The sequence below is a fragment of the Mandrillus leucophaeus genome, unplaced genomic scaffold, assembly GCF_000951045.1.
Source record: "Mandrillus leucophaeus isolate KB7577 unplaced genomic scaffold, Mleu.le_1.0 Scaffold415, whole genome shotgun sequence".
In the NCBI taxonomy this organism is placed as follows: Eukaryota; Metazoa; Chordata; class Mammalia; order Primates; family Cercopithecidae; genus Mandrillus; species Mandrillus leucophaeus.
This window is the reverse complement of record NW_012104421.1, coordinates 1,166,579-1,187,652: the sequence shown is the minus strand read 5'-3', so window position 1 is coordinate 1,187,652 and position 21,074 is coordinate 1,166,579. Positions and strand designations below refer to the sequence as shown.

The following is a 21,074-nucleotide window of genomic DNA, read 5'->3' as shown; positions in this document are numbered from 1 at the left end:
TATTCCTATGGGTTCTTTCTTCTGCAATGAAGAGTCAGTCCCCCACTTGGTGATGATATTGGCCTGAATATTTTATTCCAGTATCTGTTACTGCTCACAAAAGTACTGCTTTTGAGTGGAGTTGTTACATTAGAAGTTAGCCCTCTCCAATTCTCAAATGGGGAAAAATGAATAATCTGAATGGTAATAATACACACACGTACATTATCTTTTCACATGTGAACACCATATTTTACAGGGTTGTTCAGGATTAGAAACAAACTTGAATCCATAGAAGGTGACTTATTAGCATTTTTTGGTTTTGCCTGAACTGTACCTTACTTATTCTTTTACTTCACATGGCCTTTCAAATCCCACCTCTTCCATGAAATGTATTTATTTTTATTTTTAGAAAGACTACTGTAGGCGATCTTGACTTTTATGGGCTTCAATTTGTCTTCCTCCTGTTTGCCTTTTTAGCATGATTTCATTCATAATCCAATCACTAAAAAATAATGCGTGCTATCTAAATTGGTTTCACAGACATTTGTGTGGGAAGGGCGAAAGGACAGATGATAGATGGCTTTGTGGAAACCCAGGAACAATCACAGTGGAGGAGATCAGAAATGCTCAAGGAACCAACTGAAGTGAAGCCTTTCAGTGAAATTGAATTTTACAGAAAATGCTATCATATCCCCTCCCATCCTCTTCCTTGTTTATAGCCTATAATTTTCTTCTCGTAATTTACAGCTCTGTATCTAAACAACACTAAATAATAAGAAATAGGTGACTCTGTACTGCTGCCTTGGCATGATTGAAGATCAATTTTTGCACAAATCCTGGAGGGGCCATGCTGCCATTTGATCTTTGGAGTTATGATTACCATTTAATCCTGAATCCCAGTAGCTTTCTTTAAGATATGAAGGCCCTGAATTTTTCTTTAATACATGGGATGCTTAATTACACCATGATGGTTTTCTTTAAATGCTACAGTGTTAAGGTTGTTTGGTGTTTCTATATTCCTCTGGATTGATGAAGTAATGAAACATGAAAGTAGGTAGAAAAAGAGAATGAATGAAGAAGAGAGAAGGGGGTTAGAAGAAAGCTGAAAAAAGGAGAGGGAAGGCAAAAAAAGATTGAGATTGGAAAGGAAGAAGAGAGGGAATGAGATATATTACTCACAAGAGCATAAACATGCGCTTAACCCATCAACAACCCATTGGGAGCATCTATTTTGTATTTTTCAGGATGACTGTGGTTAAAGATAATTACCACAGGGCTTTCTGCCATCTCATCAGGCAGCTAAAAGATAAACAGAAGCCCTCAAAATATCATATTATGATAGAGTAGAAAGATGTGTATTCTTGTGTTTTAATCTTTTCTGGGAACACAAAATAAATAATAATGACTACAATTCCCAATTCCCAAAGGAAAACAACAGAGTTACTTACACAAGTGATCAGGACCTTTTAAGACAAGGCGAACATGTCTGCTTCCATAAGGAATCGCAACCACAGCGTCATCCGCTAGAGAGAGACAAAGCAAAATCTTAAAGCACGTCACTTGACACAAAATTATTGATGGCCTTCTAAATAAAGGCACTGACGTACATACCTTAAAAACTACAGTTTTTTAAAGTGTTTGAAATGTGAAGGTCATTATTTAGAAATCAACATTTTCACTTTTCTCAAAATAAAATATGCCAAAGATGCTAGTCACTAGTTAACTCCTGGAGGATGTGGCCTTTTAAAAAATAGGAATTTTGAAATACTGAAAATTAGTTTGCAAGTTTTCATTTTTGATTTTAAAATCTGGTCTTATATGATCAAAAACACTTGTGCTGAATTAAAACATAAAAATAAATTCTAATGTTCAAAGGATGAATTTATTACATCAAAATCTGGACTTCTCCCCAGCAGAGTATCCTGGATGAGCAGAACAGATAAGAGAAAGGGAAGATATATTTGTATGCTCTGAACACCCCAGGGGCACAAATCATGCCTTCTAGTTCTTAAATATCCTTCACAACATCTATCCCTAAAACTATATGTAGTGAGTACCCCATAAATATTTCTTAACATTTCTCTACACACACTCTATTTAAAAATATTTTTTTAGAAATCGACTGAACCACAGATCACTTTATAATGGATTTCTTTTCACTCTATTTATAAATTGAGCTTAAATTCATTAGAAGCAGGCATTTTTAAAAATTAGAGCTAATATGCATCTCAAATATATCATAGGTATTCTTATTCAGAACTCCATTTGTAATGACAGTATCTTATATTTTTATGGCGCTGCAGAGTTTCAATTTCACCTAAATTATACTATTTACTCCCTCACCCAAAACTTTTGACATTGGCATAGAGGATTTTCTGATGAAGAAATGAAATTTCTGGGAAGTATAATGCATAGTCCGAGATCAAATGGATAGGAAGGCACTTCAGAAGACAAGAGAAAGGTAGGTTTAAAAATATTTACCAGCATATTCAGAAGCCCTGTGTGATTCTTTGTTCATACTACTTATCTTTTACATATATATATATATATTTTTTTTTTCTTTTTTTTTTGAGGTGTCCCGCTCTGTTGCTCAGGCTGGAGTGCAGTGGTACCATCTTGGCTCAATGCAACCTCTGCTTCCCGGGTTCAAGCAATTCTTCTGCCTCAGCCTCCCAAGTATCTAGAATTACAGGTACCTACCATCACATCCGGCTAATTTTTGTATTTTTAGTAGAGATGGGGTTTCACCATGTTGGCCAGGCTGGTCTCGAACTCCTGACCTCATGATCTGCCCACCTCAGCCTCCCAAAGTGCTGGGATTACAGGCGTGAGCCACTGCGCCAGGACCTTATTATTATTACTATTTTGAGATAGGATCTCGCTTTGTCACCCAGACTGGAGTGCAGTGGCGTGATCACAGCTCACTGCAGCCTCAGCTTGCCGGGCTCAAGAGATCCTCCTACTTCATCACCCCAAGTAGCTGGGACTACAGGTGCACACCACTATGCCTAGATAATTTTTGTAATTTTGTAGAGATGTGGTTTTGCCATGTTGCCTAGGCTTTTCTTGAACTCCTGAACTTATGAGATCCACCTGCCTTGGCCTCCCAAAGTGCTGGGATTGCACAGGTAAGCCACTGCACCTGGCCTGTTCAGACATATTTTTTTAATAGTGTACATAATTATCCTATCATTGGAAGGATTTAGGTTAAATAAGAGAATCCCAATTCTTACTCAATATTTCTCTTAATATTATCATCCTATCTTTAGGAGAATTTAGTTTAAATTAGTGAATCTCAGAAGTTACCTGACTTCTCTGATCTTCAGTTTCCTCATTTGTAAAACAGGGAAAACAAAACTTGCCTTATACTATTGTTGTGACTAGATATAAACATAGACATGAATCTAGATATATGGATGTATAGCCTGGAACACAGTAAGTATTCTGTAAACATTATTTTCCTCCCTCTACTCCAAATCTCTTGAAGGACAGGGACTGAAAAACTATTTTTTATTGTGTTTCAACTCTCCAAGGCCCCTAGCACATTACCTGTTGAATAAGAAAGAAGAATCATATTCTCCCAATTCCTTCCTCGGAGAGGTTATATTATCAAGTTCTCTACAAAGTTGAATATTCCACTCATGCTAAAATCTTATAGCTGTTTTTAATGGCATATGTTGTTGAATTTCAGAGAGCTAAGAGTTTGTGATATATAACAACAACAACAAAATGTTAGGACTAGGCCTACAGAGCTTTTTTTGTTTGTTTGTTTTTTGAGATGGAGTCTCACTTTGTTATCCAGGCTGGAGTGCGATCTTGACTCACTGCAACCTCTGCCCCATGGGTTCAAGTGATTCTCCTGCCTCAGCCTCAAGTAGCTGGGATTACAGACTCCTGCCACCGCACCCGGCTAATTTTTGTATTTTTTAGTAGAGACGGGGTTTCACCATCTTGGCCAGGCTGGTCTTGAACTCCTGACCTCATGATCCACCCACCTCGGCCTCCCAAAGTGCTGGGATTACTGGAGCGAGCCACCATGCCCGGCCAAGACTGGGCCTACAGAGCTTTAAATGCCTTGCATAAAGACATGACTTTTTAAGTTTGCAAAAGAAACTCAAAGCAGTTAAAACAATGGCACTTTCTAGAAATAGAAAGTCTTTGTTTACCCACAGGTCAAATAAAGTGCAAGTAAAAGGAAAGCTTTCTGTTTGGCCCTGCCATGCTCAGCAGCAGTCTTCTGACCCCCACACAGCTCATGCAGCCTCCCTCTTGCTCTGCTGGGAAGTGACTCGCATTCCATACAGTGGAACATTAATACCCTAGCTTTTGGCTGATGCTGTAGTATCTGTATGTTCCCTAAAGAAGACAGGGTGTGGTAACATTTGCATGCTCCCCAAAAAGAGAAGAACCTCCTAGAAAGTTGTTGAGGAAGAGGGTATATGGAGAAAGTAGACCAGATGAAAGAGTATTTTCTGATGCCCCTTGCACTCACCTAGTCAGAGAAATGAGGCAACTCAGGCTGGTACAAACTGTAGCAGTTGGCAGCACATGGCACAGAACTAGGAAGAGCCACAGACTTCTCTTATATATTATCCTGAAAAGGGCTGATGGACCCCTGGCAAGTCATTAAACGATCTGCAAATTCATTACGTTATTCCACAAATATTTTTTGAGGGTCTTTTAGTGTCAGGCTGCATGCTAGGTACTAGGGTTTCAGTGACAAAGAAGATAAACAAAGCACTAGTCCCACAAGATGGTCCTGAAAAAGGGATCTAAGATAAAACACGGGGGAAATATAAAATATTACACCCCATAGATGAAATTCCCAGAGCACATTCATTCATTTTTTAGGAGCCCTGCACCAAAGAAACCCATTTCAGTCTATTTAACCCATTGTATACCTAATATGTTTATTCATAAAAACGTTTTCTTATGTGTGTCATCTGTTAAAGTCAGCTGATATATCTTAGAACATATGTTAAGTAACAGTACTCTTACTTTAACAAAAAAAAAATAGGAAAAACAATTAAAAATTTCATTTTCTGCATATTCATAAAAAGCCACTTTTGAGTTGTTTATGTATTAATAATTGTCTCACTTGCTGATAAATCCTCAATGATTTGGGATGGATTGGAAGATGCTTCTACTTGGCATCTATTAGAATGTTGTGCACAGAGTGGTGTTTAAGATTTCTCAGGATATGAGAGCAATCTGATTGCAACACCTGCCTCCTTGGTGATGAATGCCATTAGTATAGCTGGCGAGGCAGAGGCCACATCCTCTCCCACCGTGCTGCACATTCCTCTGGGTGCCCTTTCCTACAAAGGCGCACTGTTCTAGGATTGAGTGCATCTGCCCTAATCTATTCTGGCTTTGTTGACTGAACCATGATGCCAGTCTTCAGGACATATTTCTAGCTTATTAATCAACAATTCTAAATGATCTGCTCCAGATACCAGATAACTCCTTTCTCCATTCAACGGACAAACTTTCCATGGGAATCATAAATTCTGTCATTTCATAGATATGGGTTGCAAATGTCTTTTCTCAAGACAATTGTTCCTAAGGTTTGTATGTAAGAGAATTCTTTAAAAATTATCTATCTATATGTATATCACACAACTTTCTATATAGAACATTTTATATCCATTTTAAAATCTTATCATATGTGGATGCTCTGTGTGATTCACAGCTGTATCAGAGGAAGGTGATGAGGATAATATTTTGAAAAGACAGAATTTCCTATTCTGATATCTGAGTTTATCTTATTTTTAGATCCATTGATAAGTTCATGTTTTTAAAGACTCTTCCCTCTATGCCTATGGAGCTGATACTAAATTTTATTTTATTTTTAAAAATGAAAGAGCCATTTAAAAATACAATTGACCACATATAAAATTAGTTTGCCAACGTTGAGGAGATTTAAATGGCATATTTTGCATCTTCATGACAGTTTTATTACTTAAAATACATCCAACAAAATAAGAAGTTGAGCATCTGAGGCTTTCAATTTTCTCCCTGGTTTATCTGCAATTGCACAATAGAAGATATATATTAGACAGGCCAAACAAGATGCCCTCCTCATTCCCATCTGGAGAACTTCATCCTTCCATTTGCCTAGGCCAGAAACCTTGGAGGCATCCTATACTTCATCTCTATATCTAATCAGTTAAAAAGTTCTATTGTCAAAATACCCTATTTCATTGATTCCAAGAGGGACAACTTTTCATGCCTTAATATATATGAAATCAGAACATATCTCACAATCAGTAGTATCTTCTATTCTCACTCAGGCAATAATCCGGACATAGACACCTTTGCCTGCAGAGGTGATAACATCAAAACAGCCAGTATCAGATTCACAAAATAAGTGTCAGCTGCTTGGGAGAAAGTTCTAAGACAATATTGGAACACGTTCAACCTCGAGGAATCAAATGGCTGTGGAGGTTGAGGGGAGATGAGGAATCAGAACTAGGGGTACTTAACTACATTGCCACAGAAGGAGTCCAAAGCTGGCGAGCTCTGTGTAACTGCAGAGTGGAATTGGGAGCCCAGCACCAAGACTTCTGCTTCTGACAAAGATGAACCAACAGAAACCAGATTTAATATTCTGCCTAAAACAATTAAAAAGTCAGATGAAACCATGGTTTTTAAGTTAGTGAACATCAGGCAAACAAGGGCAGCAATTCTGTACACTCAGGAAACAAATCAGATAAGGCCCAACATTGCCTCAGCTCACTGCCTTGACAGAGTTCCCAGGCTACAGCTTTGGAAGTAGGAAGGCTGGTAGAGCTCAGTAGATTCCCTGAATTGAGGAGACAAAGCCAAGAGTCCAAGGAGACCAAAACGGTTAGAATTTCTGGGACAAAGTAACAGAAAGGAGAGAGCTATACAGAAAGCCAACTCTGGAGACCCAAGAGGGTTTCCTTAAAGTAGCCAGCAGCATAGCAATCAATACGTAAGTGTGAGGGAATTACCTGGCCTGGGGTAAGAACTACACAAAAGAATTATAGAGAAGAGTACATGGTGCTCATACAGGGCTGAGAATAGTATCTTATCCCATCAGCCAAAGTGACAAACTTTGTAAGTCATGGAACATTGAGTAGTATACTCAGAAAGGTCCTGCCTCAGTAAAAGGGTACAATTAGCTCTAGACCAAACATGGCTTTGGTCCTGTCTACCACATTTTAAGACCCCAAAGGTTCAAACTGATTTCAGTAACTTAACTGCTCCCAGAACACAGCTCAAGGATATTTATAGAAACACAAAAATATCTAGTACCCAAAAAAGTAAAATTTGTAATGTCTGGCATCCAGTCAAAAAATACGAGGCATGCAAAGAAACAAAAAAAATACAGCACATATTAAAGTGAAAAATCAATCAATCCAAACACAGAATGGACATTAACATAGTTACTATAATGGTGTTCCATATGTTCATAAGGTCACATACTGAAAAATAAATCTCCAGATCCAGAAAATTTCACTGGGGCATGGTACCAACCACTTAAAGAAGAAATAACATCAATTCTATACAGTCTCTTCCAGAAAAAAGAAGACAAGAGATTACTTCTCAACTCATCATTTGAGGCCATTTTGTGCTAATACTAACACCAAACAAATACATAAAAGAATACGACAGACCAGTATCTCTCATGAACACAGATAAAAAGCCTCAGCAAAATACTGCCGAATCAAACCAGAAATCTATATAAAGAATAATACAGTATGACCAAGTACAGTTTATCCCAGAAATGCAAAGTTGGTTATTTAAAAATCAATTAATATAATTCATCACAATAACAGTCTAAAGAAAAACCACGATTTTGTCAGTTGAGGTAAAAGAGAATTTAATAAAATTCATCATCCCTTCATGATAATAACTCCCAGCAAACCAGGAAAGGAAGGGAACTTCCTCAACCTGATAAAGGGCATTTATAAAAACCTACAGCTAACATCATACTCAATGGTGAGAAACTGAATGCTTTCCTCTTAAGATTGGGAATAAGATAAGGATCTCCATCGTCATCATTCCTATTCACTATTGTATTGCATGCGTAGCCAGTACAATAAGACTACCAAAAAAGAAAAAAAAAAAAGGGTGGCTTACAAATTGAAAAGAGGCAAAACCACTCTTATTTATAAACAACATGATTGTTTATTGAGAAAATCCCAGTCATCTACCAAAAAACTCAGAAGTATTGAGTTAGTTTATCAAGTTTACATAATACATGGCTAACACACAAAAATCAATCATGTTTCTATGAACTAGCAATATATAATTGGAAATGGAAACAAAGAATACAATGCCAAGCCAAGCGCAGTAACTCCTGTAGTCCCAGCTACTTGGGAGGCTGAGGCAGGTAGATCACTTGATCTGAATGTGGGTCTGTAGTGTGCTGTCATTACATCTGTGAATAGCCACTGCACTTCAGTCTGGGCAACCTCTAATTTTAAAAAAGAGAATATAATGCTATTTGCAATAGTTACAAAAAAATACAGCAGGTGTAAATCTAACTAAAGTATATGTGATCTTCATGCTGAAAGCTAATAAAGGCTAATCAAAGAGATAAAACAAGACCTAAATAAACAGAGACATAAAATTCTCATACCTTACAGCTTGAGTGACTTAACATGGTAAAGATGCCAATTCCTACCCCCTCCAAATCAATCTGTAGAATTAACACAACAAAATCCCAGCACGAGTTTTTGTAGATATGGACAAGCAGATAGTAAAATTTATATGGAAAGGCAAAGACTCAGAATAGAATAGCCAAAATGAATTTGAAAACAAGAATAAAGTTGGAGAAATCACACTACCTCATTTTAAGATTTACCTTAAAGCCACAGTAATAAAAAAAAAATGGAGTACTGATGAAGGGACAGACACATATCAGAATACAGTCCAGAAACAGACCCACACAGAAATGGCAATAGATTTTTGACAAGGTTTAAAGGCAATTCAAAAGAGAAAAGGTTGTCTTTTCAACAAATGGTACTGGAAGAATTGGGCATCTATACGAAAAAAAATTCAACCTACCTGTCAAACTTACACCTTATACTAAAAATAACTGAAAATAGGTCACTGATCTAAAGGTGAAATGTATTTCTGCAGGAAAACATAAGAGAAAATCTTTGCATCCTGGTCTTAGGCAAGAAGTTCTTAGACATGACATTAAAAGTGCAAGCCATAAAAGAAAAAAAATGATAGCCTAGTCTTCATCTAAATGAAAAGCTTTTGCTCTGTGAAAGATAACATTAAGCAATTTTGAAGAAAAAAGCTATGATGGAGAAAATATTTCCAATTCAAATATCCCACAAAGGACTTGTACCTAGAAAACATGTAAAGAACTCCCAAAACTCAACAAGAGAAAGTCAAGCAACACATTTTTTAAAAATGAGCAGAAGACTTGAAATGACACTATGCAAAAGATGAACAAAGCACACCGTGGTAAGCAGACTAATGCATCCCTCTCCCCTGCTAAATAAGTCCTTAAATCTGTGAATGTGTGATATTATGTGGGCAGGGGAAATTAAGATTGCTAATGGAATTAAGATTGCTGATCAGCTGACCTTAAAATTAAGCGATTATCCTGGATGATCTGAGTGGACTCAATGTAATCACCAACATTCTTTAATATACAAGAGGCAGGCAGAAGAGGAAGCTTGAGTCAGAGAGAGATCTGAAGATGCTACGCTACTGGCTTTGAAGATGCCAAAGAATGTGTATAGGCTCCAGAAGCAGGAAAATCAAAATTGAAGAAAAAGATATTCTCCCTCAATGCTTCTAGAGCTGAGTTCTGCAAATACCTTGTTTTTAGCCCACTGAAACCTATTTCAGTTTTCTGACGCCCCCAGAACCATCAAATAATAAATTTGTGTTGTTTTAAATCACTTAGTCTGTGGTAATTAGTTACAGCATCAATTGCAAGCTAATGCAACATGAAAAGATGTTAACATTATTAGCCGTTAGGAATATGCAAATAAAAACAAGTATGAGATACCACTACTCACTGATAAGAATGGCTAAAATATAAAATGCTGGCCAGGTGCCGTGGCTCACACCTGCAATCCCAACACTTTGGGAGGTTAAGGTGGGCAGATCACTTGAGGCCATGAGTTTGAGACCAGCCTGGCCAACATGGCAAAACCCCATCTCTACTAAAAATACAAAAATTAGCCAGGTGTGGTGGTGTGCACCTGTAATCCCAGCTACTCGGGGAGGCTGAAGTGGGAGGATCACCTGAGTCCAGGAGGTCAAGGCTGCAATGAGCTGAACTGTGATTGTGCCACTGCATTGAAGCCTCAGAGTGAGACCCTGTTTCAAAGAAAAGAAAAGAAAAGAAAAGAAAAGAAAAGAAAAGAAAAGAAAGAAAGAAAGAAAGAAAGAAAGAAGGAAAGAAAGAAAGAAAGAAAAGAAAGAAAGGAAGGAAGGAAGGAAGGAAGAGAGGAAGAGAGAAAGAGAGAGAGAGAAAGAGAGAGAGAAAGAAAAGAAAGAAAAGAAAGGAAAGAAAGGAAGGAGGGAAGGAGGGAGGGAAGGAGGGAAGGAAATAAATAAATAAATACATAACTACAGGTGCAGTGTATCTAGAATTGGATCACTTCTCATCATTGCCACAGCTACTGGTACAGTCCAAGTCACTGTCATCTGTGGCCTGGCTTAGTGTAATGTCTTTCCAACTACAGTCTACTCTCAGTATAGCAGAAATCTGATCAAGTCATTCCTCTGTTCAAAATCCTCCAACGACTTCCTATTTCATTCAGACTTGCAAAACCCCACAGTATCTGTGCCATTCTTCCCCCTGCCTCACATCATTTTCTCTAGCCTTTTTGAAACTCATCTCATTTTAGTCACACTGGCTTCTTTGTTCTTCCTGAAATATATCTCAAATATATCCTAGAATTTTCTTCTCCCTTACTTTTGCATGGTGACCTCTTTTCACTTCCCTTAGATCCTTGTTCAAATGCCATGTTATCAGTGAGCCCTTTCTTTATTAACTTACTGAAAATTGCAGCTCCCCTGCATCACCCATGGTTGGCAGCCTATACCCATTTCCTGTTCTCCTGCTCTGGTTTGTTTTTTCCATGGCTCCTACGAAGATAAATGGATTTTGTCTGTTTTGTTCTGTGCTGTGTTTCCAGCACCTAGAACAGTTCCTCAGCACATAGCAGGTGCCCATTAAATATGTGCTGTTGAATGAATATATCCTTGCGTGGCTTGTGAGGATAGCCTGAAGCATCCAGGGGCAAGTGGAAATTTCTTTAATGTTTTGTGCTTTCTTTAAAAAAATCCATATGTATTTTGTACTTTATAGCATAGAGGCCTGTGTTTTATTATGAGTGTACTTTACCTCAAAATCTTTGAGGTGGAATGATAGTCCAAGAATATGTTTACCCATAGCCATCATACATCAGCATAAGCCACAGTCTGAGAGCACATTTTTAAGTATTAAAAGCTTAAGCTTAATTTTATCTTGATATAAATTAGTTAAGTGACCTCACTCACCATGCAAGGAAGGTAGAGAGAGAGAGCTTTAGGATCTCCAGGTGATTTCAAAACACACAGATACAGATGAGAGCTCTGCAAAGCTGAAAATATCAAATTGATAGCAAATAAGCTGGCTCTAGCCCTAAGAATATTCTGAGTATACTTGGAAAATATATAATATAGTATAAGTCAATACATCTTGTGAGAAATGAGCCTTTAAATTTCAAAAATCAAAAGCAAGGTAATGTTAGCTATGTTTGACTATTTTTGTTGGGCTGGGGGAGTTGGGAAGTAACTAGGAAAAATGAAACAGCTGAGTGCTACCAGTGAGCAGTCTTTTCCTTTAAGAAAGGAGAAAGAGTACTTTGATCTTGCTCTATTTCCATTGTCTGTATTTGTATTAGGCAATTGTAATATCTTTTAATAAAAAGATGATTTTAAAAAATTCACCAGCAAATGGCAGCCATTTGATAAACTTTTCCTACTTCTCTTTATCCTTCTGGCACTTTCTACTATGGTCTTTCTCCACTCTCCTGTTTTTGCTTTGTTCCTCTGAGGCTTGATAACATACGGGGGAAAAAAAAAACTTGGATATAAGTTCAGAAAGAAAATGAGTTTAATGTGGGGAATCTGAGTGCCAGAAGTTTGAAGAGAGCATGTGGCGAGCTGACGGTGCCTTTTGGCAGAAGGCAGGGGAGAGATCTGGCAGGACTCCTCCAGGCATGGAGAACTGCTCACCTGGCCGCTCCACGGGGCCCTGCAGAGCAGCCTCATATTCCCTGCCAGTGGGTCGCCTCACAGTCCGTAAATATAAGATGGAAGATTCTTCTAGGGTGGAGAAAACATAAGTGAGGCAGTTTGTTCAGCATCTGCTATAGATTGTGGTGAGATGCATGCATACGCTGGGCTTTATTGATATCAATCATTTTGTCATGAGGCATCATCAGTGCTAAGGTAAACGAATCAATTGCATTTTGCCGTTATGTATAATCATCAGGTTGTGTATTATATAATTCACCCACTGTTGGTCTTGAATAGGGCACTTTTCATTGAGGTATTTATTTGTAGACTTGGAGATTATATAGGGCTCTCAATTTGCTTCAGTTTGTTCCCTCGGAGCTTCTCCATCTTTGTTTTGTGATTCAGGCCCCAGAAGTTACCCATCCTTCCCTAACAGTACGGTAAGAGGAATGTCTATCCCAGTATAGTAGTCTAGCTCCTCTATGAGAACAAGAAGGTATGGGCATGAGAATAAAGAAGCATCTTTACCATTAAAAACATGCTCCCAGGACACTATACAGCCATTACTGCACACATGCATGACATTCCCTTTTGTACCTAACAGTAATTCCTAGATTCCTAGATAATGAAAACTGATTCAGATACGAGACAGAAATAATTAGAGAGATTTTAATTCTTCTAGCATTCCTTGAAGAGTTCTTTAAGAGTGATCTTCTAAATATAACTCTTTCCTAATATCCAACCATGATTTACAAGAGAATTATGCCCCTATCCATTTCTGGTTTCCATCTTCTAACTTTAGAAATTTTTCATCTTATAGAAGAAGCTACCAACAGACATGACCAAAGAAAAATCTTGCCTAAATGTATTATATCAATGTCTAAGTTATCTCATTCTTTATTCTATATGCCAGAATCTTTTAAATCTATTTTATTTTATTTATTTTTGCAGAATTACATTTTCCACTGCTTCCAACGGAGTTAGAATGTACAGAGTTCCCTAAACTGGTATCTCCAATTTTTCATGTGTGTAGAAGTCCCCGTTCTTTCTTTCTGCCCCCTCTTTTTACCTCGAGGCTAATCCTTTGGCAAGCTGCCATTTCAGGACTTCTGAGAGTATTTCTCCACTGCATACCAGAATAACTGCATCTGCCTTTCTTCCTTGACCTGTAAGTCCATTTAAAGCAACAAACTCCCCATATGTCAATTGTTTTCCTCCAGCTAGTCAACAAGTAAAGATAACAAAACACATTCAGTGAAGATATTCATTCTCATTTCCCAAGCCAGAGAGACATGTGGAAAGAAATACTCAATCAGGGATCTATTGAAGGATTCTGCATAGTAACGAAATCTGGAGACAATATGCCAAGCAATGCCAAAATAATTCTAAAAATGCATGTCCTTAATACAAGGGCTGTCTTATTTCTATCTGTATCTGCTGCAGTGCCTAGAACAGTGCTTGTCACAGAGGACTGTGTATCATAAAATGTCTCAGATTAATGACTCCGTTTTTGGCTTAGGTACCATGAGAACTTGTACCATCTATCCTAGCAGGACCTGACTGGGTAGACATCTGGGGCACCTTCCCTTGATCCATCTATCTGCTTTGCAAATGTCCCACCACAGAGACTATCGGCAGGGCTGTGACCAGTGCAGAGGAACAAGTAAGTGCTTAGGCTCTGGAATCAGACTCTGAGCTCCAATCTTGGCTTCATTACAACTGTGTGACTCTGTGCAAGTCCCATAATCTGGCTAAGCTTCAGTTATCTCATCCATAACATGGGGATTAATAGTACTTTGCTCATGAGGTTGTTATAACAATTACAGAGGATGATTGTATGAAGTTCTCAGCAAGTACATGTATAATAAGCATACTTTTTTATTTTTATTTTTTGCTAGTATTGAGGTATCAGGACACAAACGTCAATAAAAAACTTCATATAGCCTGGGTGCAGTGGCTTGTGCCTGCAATCTCTCACTTTGGGAGGCTGAGACGGGTGGATCGCTTGAGGTCAGGAGTTCAAGACCAGCCTGGCCAACATGATGAAACCCTGTCTGTACTAAAAATACAAAAATTAGCTGGGTGTGGTGGCATGTGCCTGTAATCCCAGCTACTTGCAAGGTTGAGGCAGGAGAATCGCTTGAATGCGGGAAGCGAAGGTTGCAGTGAGCTGCGATCGCCCCATTGCACTCTAGCCTGGGTGACAGCATGAGAGACCTGGTCTCAAAAAAAAACAAAAAAACAAAAAACAAAAAACAAAACAAAACACACGCACACACAAAACCCAAAAACCCAAAAACCAAAACTTCACGTAATCACTGCCCTACATTAATTCTGAAAGAACTTGTTTTAGTACTGACCAAAGGCCACCTTGTAAATGAAGGCCATGTGACTTCACAGTGACAGGAGTGAATTTGTGTCATCTTCCCACTCTCCCTGCTATCTTCTACCAGGCATAGCACACTACACATCATGCAGGAGCTGGGATACAGTCTGTGGACAGCAAAGCTCACGTTTGCACAGAGAGTATTTGTAGCCCCATGTCTGGCTCACTCCTGATGTGCCTCAGAAGGACAGGTTTCCTCTTTGGAACTGCAGCTGGTAACCTGACTTGTCCACCTAAGCTAATTCACATGCCAGAGCATGAGGCCTTCTACACTTTCAGGTTCATCATCATTTTGGTGGATGTGTTGTTCCCTGGCTGTTTAGTGGGGCCAGACCTAAGCCAGGGGAGGATAAATGAACAAGTCCAAAGTTCACCCATCTCTGTGTGTCTTACATTTGGTTGCGGAGAGCTGGGATTTATACTGCCCTCGGACCAGCCGGCAGGTGGACCCATCTCCGTTGCAGACCCCACAGTTATCTTCCTTGACGGTGCTTCCCAGCTGGTGATCGCAGCCCACGATCTAACAAGAAAGAGAGATGTGTAATTCAACCAAGCACCTACCGATGGCAGAATCCACTATGAGGCCAATCACCACAAAACAACCCTCCCTTCATCCCTGAGGGGCCTAAAACATACTTCCCATGAAGGGGACTGAATTCAACCGGAATTTGAATCAAGCTAGGAAAGAAAAAAAGGTAGCATGGGTAAAGATGTTTTCAAAGTTCAGATATACAAATAGAAAGAAGGGTAACAGAAAGAGAATGAGAGAGAATAGGGAGCAGGGTAGGGAATGATGGGAAGAAAGTAAGAGAAACAAGAAGATCCTGAATTATTGATGTTTTAGGGCCGAATTCAAGAATAACTCCTATGTTAAGAATTACGATTCACCCAAATGACAAAAACTACAACCAAGAGGTAATGGCAGCAGGAAACATTTTATAAATGATCTCCATGTTCCACATGGTTCCTTAGAATGTAAGCTGCATAAGGGTGGGTGATTTGTATCTTGGGTTAATTAATGTATTCCAAGCAATGAGAACAGTGCTTAGTCAACTGTAGGCCCTCAAAAAATATTTGCTGAGTGATAATGAAAATACTTCCTTTTCTAGCTAGCACTCCAGCTTAAAAAAGAGAAGACAGTCAGCAAACAGATACGAAGTTAGTGTGTGTGTGCCTGAGGAAGAGGAGGGTTGCATGACGGGCAGCAGGGATGAACACCACTAAGACCCTGTCATTTGCCTTATCCTGTCCTGTACCAGGCACAGCACAAATATCTCATTTATTCTCAAAAGAGCCATGCAAGTAAGATATCTCCATTCTATAGTTGAGGCCATGAATCTTACCCAAGGTCACTTAGCTAATAAGCAGTCAAGTTCTAAAGACTTCTAGTGAAACATTTACGCCTGGTCCAAATCAGGCTTAACAACATCACAGGCTTTTATAAGGTATGTGGGCAATGCCATTTGTGTCTTTCCTCTTTACTTTCCAATATCTGAGTTTTAGAAATTCAAATCCAAACTATGCCAGGTTGTATGGCTTATAGTTCTAGTTAGATCAAATACAGAAAGATTTATTCCATTCCCAAACTATTTCAATTACTCTGTTTGACAAAATAAAATGATAATGGTAGTGACAACTAAAGGGACTTATGGCTTCTCTTCATAAAGTCCCCACAGTTCGTCTTGCCTTTCAAAAATCTGGTTGTTAATATGACCAGAGGCTTGAGGCTTTTCTTTTTTATTCCTTTCATTAATAATTGCAAACACATGTTTAGGCAAAGGTTTAAAAACATAATTATTTAACATTGTGTTATATATGTACTCTATTTTTTAAATGTGGTAATGTGTATTTTTTCATTAATAGCAAATGAACATCTTTTAAAAATAGATGAAAAGCAACAACTCCTTCGATAACTGTACATTTTTTTAAGTGCAAAGATGTCAGGAAAACATGATGCTGAGTTCTAAAGTCAGGGACAAAGGCAGATGGGCTCTATCCCTGTGAGTTTACCATAGCTGAGGAGCAGTTCACTTCAATCTATTCAGAGGCTGCAGTGAGGCCACTTCAGAAAGCAACCGAATTTCATCCCTGCAGTGCGAAGCATGTGCTGGCTTAAGAGTTCTTTGGTGTATTTCTACATAACTGCAGTAAAATTATTTTCAAAATTCCTATCTGTAGATGGGCACGCCCATGAGCTGATCACTTCTGTATTCACTCTTATGTTCTTAGTACAGTGTGAAATGGGATTACAGAAGTACTTTATAAAAGAATTCATTTAACTGTTTAGGCAGCATTTATTGAGGACCTGCTATGGGCCAAGCACTGTGCTAGCAGCAACATTCAATGGTGAATTTCAGCATCTATGGGTCCACTCTCATGAGACTGTACAGTCTAGTGGCAGAGGGAGATAGTGCTCAAATCATCACACGCAAAAAGTGTAAAATGACAATCATGATAAAAGCTATAAAACACAGACACATGGCACTCTGAGAGCATAAAATGTGGATAACTCCATTTGGTTAGGGAGGCAAGAGAAGATTTCCCTTAGGAAGAGACTTTTTTGAGCTGAGATGTGAAGTCAGAGTTAACAACGGAAGAGAGGTGTCACATGAGGTTCACCGTGTCCTTTAGAAATGGCTGGATACTAGCTAATTGGAGAGGAAGCAAAAACCAAAGTTGGCCAAAAAAAAAAAAAAAAAAAATCAGAAAACTGATAACCTAATTGCCTTAGAGGGACCAAATTCTTTGAGAAAGCATGGCAGTTTTAATTTAGGCAACATTCAAAGCATTATTGACTCTACTGTTGTTGTGGTTGCTGGGATTAAAGAGGACTTAATCTGACAAGATCCTTGGCTATGTGGAAGGACAGCACGGGCAGTGGGCACAGGAATTTCCACTCTCAGGCATCCCAAATCTAACTGGATTTACTCCTTAAACTATAGGAATTTCAGGTTTCTCAAAGGATTTAAGTTTCTCTGGAAAATTTTTAATGGACTCTGATACCTCTAATGGAGCCAAAGGAGATAATCATGAAAATCTCTCCCTAAGTCTAAAGATTTCTTATGGTTCCAAAACCATTTTCAGTAACGAACAATTCAGCTTCACAGATCCAAAGTAACAGTAACATTAGAAATAGCTAAATAGGAGGTGACATACTTTAAGACTAACTTGGCTAGACGCCTGACTTAGCACTCTTAGTGTGGGTTTATGGACCCCAGGATATGAACCAAGTCAGTTTTAAATGGGCTTTGTTTAGCTTCAGAATTTAAAAGACAAACATCTCCCTGACACAATTGTTTTTTTTTCTTCCTTTTCTCTGTTATCGATTCCTCTTCAATATGCCAAAATCTTCTAACTCAATTATTTTAAAAATGTGGAATACTTGATATCAGATAAAATGTTCTTACTTTGGTCCAAGTGGAAAATTGTTTGCAGGGATATCAGGATAATCATACTTGACATATCTTAATCTGTTGATTTTGAATAACTGTTAGATTAATTAAAATTAGTTGTTACTTTAAGACCTACTATTAATAACAGAGAGAAAAATAAATAGAAATACAAAAATGGGCTTAATTGGCCCTCTGTGCACGTGCTATTATTTTTTGTCTAGGATACTCTTTCCCTAGTCTTTATTTGGCAAACTCTTATTCATCCTTCAAATCCCAAACTAGGTGTCTCCTCAAGAAAGCCTGTCCAGATTCCAGAGGTAACTGCCTTATTGCTGTATGTTTCCATAGTCGTTTCTTCATACCTCCATGTGGCAGAGGTTTCTGGTTGTCATCCAATATTCATCTTCTCTTATTTTTCTTGTACTGGAGCCCAATTTTATCTTGGTTAGCATTATATGCAGTTAAAAGAATACATTTCTCATTCGTCATGAGACCAAATCATAATTACTGAAATAAAAGTGGAAGTGTTGTGTGAGGCTTCTGGGAAGGCTACTTAAAAGAAGCTGACTTAGCTGGGGAATGCCTTTTCCGCCCTCTGCCTTCCTACCTTCCTGCTGGCTCCAGCAGCCATCTTGGAAATGAGACAATCTTGAGAATGGAAGCCTTGTACTCAGAATGGCAGAGCAGAAAGAGAGAAAGATCCTGTTTCCTGAACCACACTTGGACTGGTTACATCTTTTTTTGTGAGAGAATAAATTTTTTACGTGTCTAAGCCACTATTATTTTGTTTTTTTTTTCATGTATACCCAATTCAAATGGTTATATAACTTATATTGAGTTTACTCTATGAACACGTCTATCTCTACACAACATCCTGGGCTACCTGAGAACCTGTGTTTTACTAATCTTGATATTTCTGCTGCTCAGCCCAGTATCAGACATTTGAGATGCACAATAAATGCTGCTGAATCAATGAAACACATAATGGTTTGCTAATAGCTCCAATGTAGTTTGCAGATAGGCGACCTTAGACTGCAGCCATTGACATACGAGTCTGCAAAAATGTGTGCATGCATGTGTGTAGGTATGTATATGTACATGTGTTTTTAACTGTGTACACAAAGAAACAGACATACCATAAATGACAGCAAGAGGCTACCTAAACCTCTGTCCTGATGCATGAACAAGAATTGCTGTAAAGGGCTATTATTTTTCAGAGACTATTTCCCAAGTGCACCTATGTTAATTATTAGAGAAGTGTCATGAAAGGCAATGTTTAGGTCACTGAGTTCCCAGACCCACCCCATTCTGGACAAAACATTTAAGTGAGATAATGACCACTCATAACTTTGGCAACTGCATGAAATTTTTTTGCAAACAGTGGAAAACTGAATATTTTGATCTAATATAGCTTATTAGTACTCCGCTATGAGGTGTCAGCTGGATGCAGTGGTCTGACCTCATCCTGACCCAAAATCATTGCACAGTGTTGCTTATTTTGCAATATTTTAATCTCAGGTAACAAAAAAGTGAGAAGATCCAAGAAAAATTTAAAGAAAGGCAAAATAGCACCCCAAAACTTAACAAATTAATAGTGTTTTCATTGTTTAGACACCACTAGTGGGTTATCAAGTTCCGCTTTCATATCTTAAATGTATGTTTTTTGTACCCTCTCTTATGTACATATATGTGTACAAAGATATGCAGCCCCTTGTCTTATGTTTGAGTTGAGTAAACACATTTAACACTGCTGATTTTTCTTTATTCTTCTTTCAGATTTACTAAAGGGAGGGAGAGAACCGCCCACTGACCCAACCGCCTCCCCATTGCCAAAAACAAACAAACAAACAAACAAACAAACTAGGATCATAGCATCCAATCCAAGTTGGCTCAGAGACTTAGCATGTTGTGCAGATTTTAGGCATCAGGCTTGCAGTAGGGGTTTCTTCCTTCACTTTACAGAGCTGATAGCAAGAGAACAGGCAGTATGCAAGACTGAAATTCTCTAGACACTGAAATATGTATAATAAAATGCCTTCATTAGTAGCCACAGGAGAAAGAAAGATCACCATGCTAATAATTTGGAGAACATAAATAAATATAATCCATAAGCAGATATCATGCCTCAGACTGACATTCTTAGGATGGGTTCACACTGGCTTCATTTCAAATGGTTTCCCATAAGGACCTCAATCTAGCATCAAATACTGAGCCAGTGATGTCAAGCTTTTCTTGATCCAACACCATGAGGTAAGAAACTTTTAAAGCCTTCTATTTTCAGCACTGGGAAAGACAAATATGGAAAACTAAACTGTGCAAATCTGATCATAGCTGCTCTTATTTATATTTACTTCATTCAGATAGAACTTTATGGGTAACAGTATGATTTACATAGATTATTTACTATTTTAATATATAGGGGAGGGAGCGCATTTCTAACCTCATCCTCAAAAGATTTAGCTATTCATTAATTTGCTTATGCTTAACCTTTCATTAAATAATAAAAAGATTTATAGCATATATATAACAATAAAATTTTAAAAACAAATGAGTGAATGGAGCAAAAAGAAAGGCAAAGGTAAGAAAGATAAATCTAGAAATGAGAGAACTACACATAATGCACACTATGCTGTCCTGTACAGTTGCTAGATGTGGTGGGGGGAGGTCACATCTGGATTTGAGCTTCCTAGAAAATAGGAACACATGAGCAGTTGTAAGAGTCAGAGAATCTACTGAATCTTTTAGAAAATTTATGCAATAATGTGTTCTTTATAGTAGACAATACGTATTTGTGTAATAAATGAATAAATCAAATACCAGCTCAGGAGCACCATAATTAAAGTACTGAAATAATACACATTACTTGTGAGTTTTCTGAAAGACAATGTCATATAACAATGTCCCAACAACATCTGAGCAAATAAATACAAGCAGTTTCAAAGAGGTAGCTCTAATACCTGAAATAAAACTTCATAAGGTCACCAAAACACCAAACAGATTATAACACTGAGGTTCAGAGAAGGTAACTTCCCCAAGGTCACATAGCTGCTTAATAACAAAACCAAAATTCCACCTTGAGATTTTTT

General features: G+C 38.1%; 1 protein-coding gene across 1 annotated transcript in view; it reads right to left on the bottom strand.

Moving 5' to 3' along the window:
* The window catches only part of ADAMTSL1 (ADAMTS-like 1), a 433,939-nt gene that overhangs the window by 254,702 nt on the left and 158,163 nt on the right, over nucleotides 1–21,074 (bottom strand). The window contains exons 5-6 of the mRNA XM_011992650.1: nucleotides 14,990–15,116; nucleotides 1,431–1,505 (exon numbers count right to left, since the gene is read on the bottom strand). Coding sequence (XP_011848040.1) covers nucleotides 1,431–1,505; nucleotides 14,990–15,116 — 202 coding nt within the window. The remainder of the gene's footprint in view (nucleotides 1–1,430; nucleotides 1,506–14,989; nucleotides 15,117–21,074) is intronic.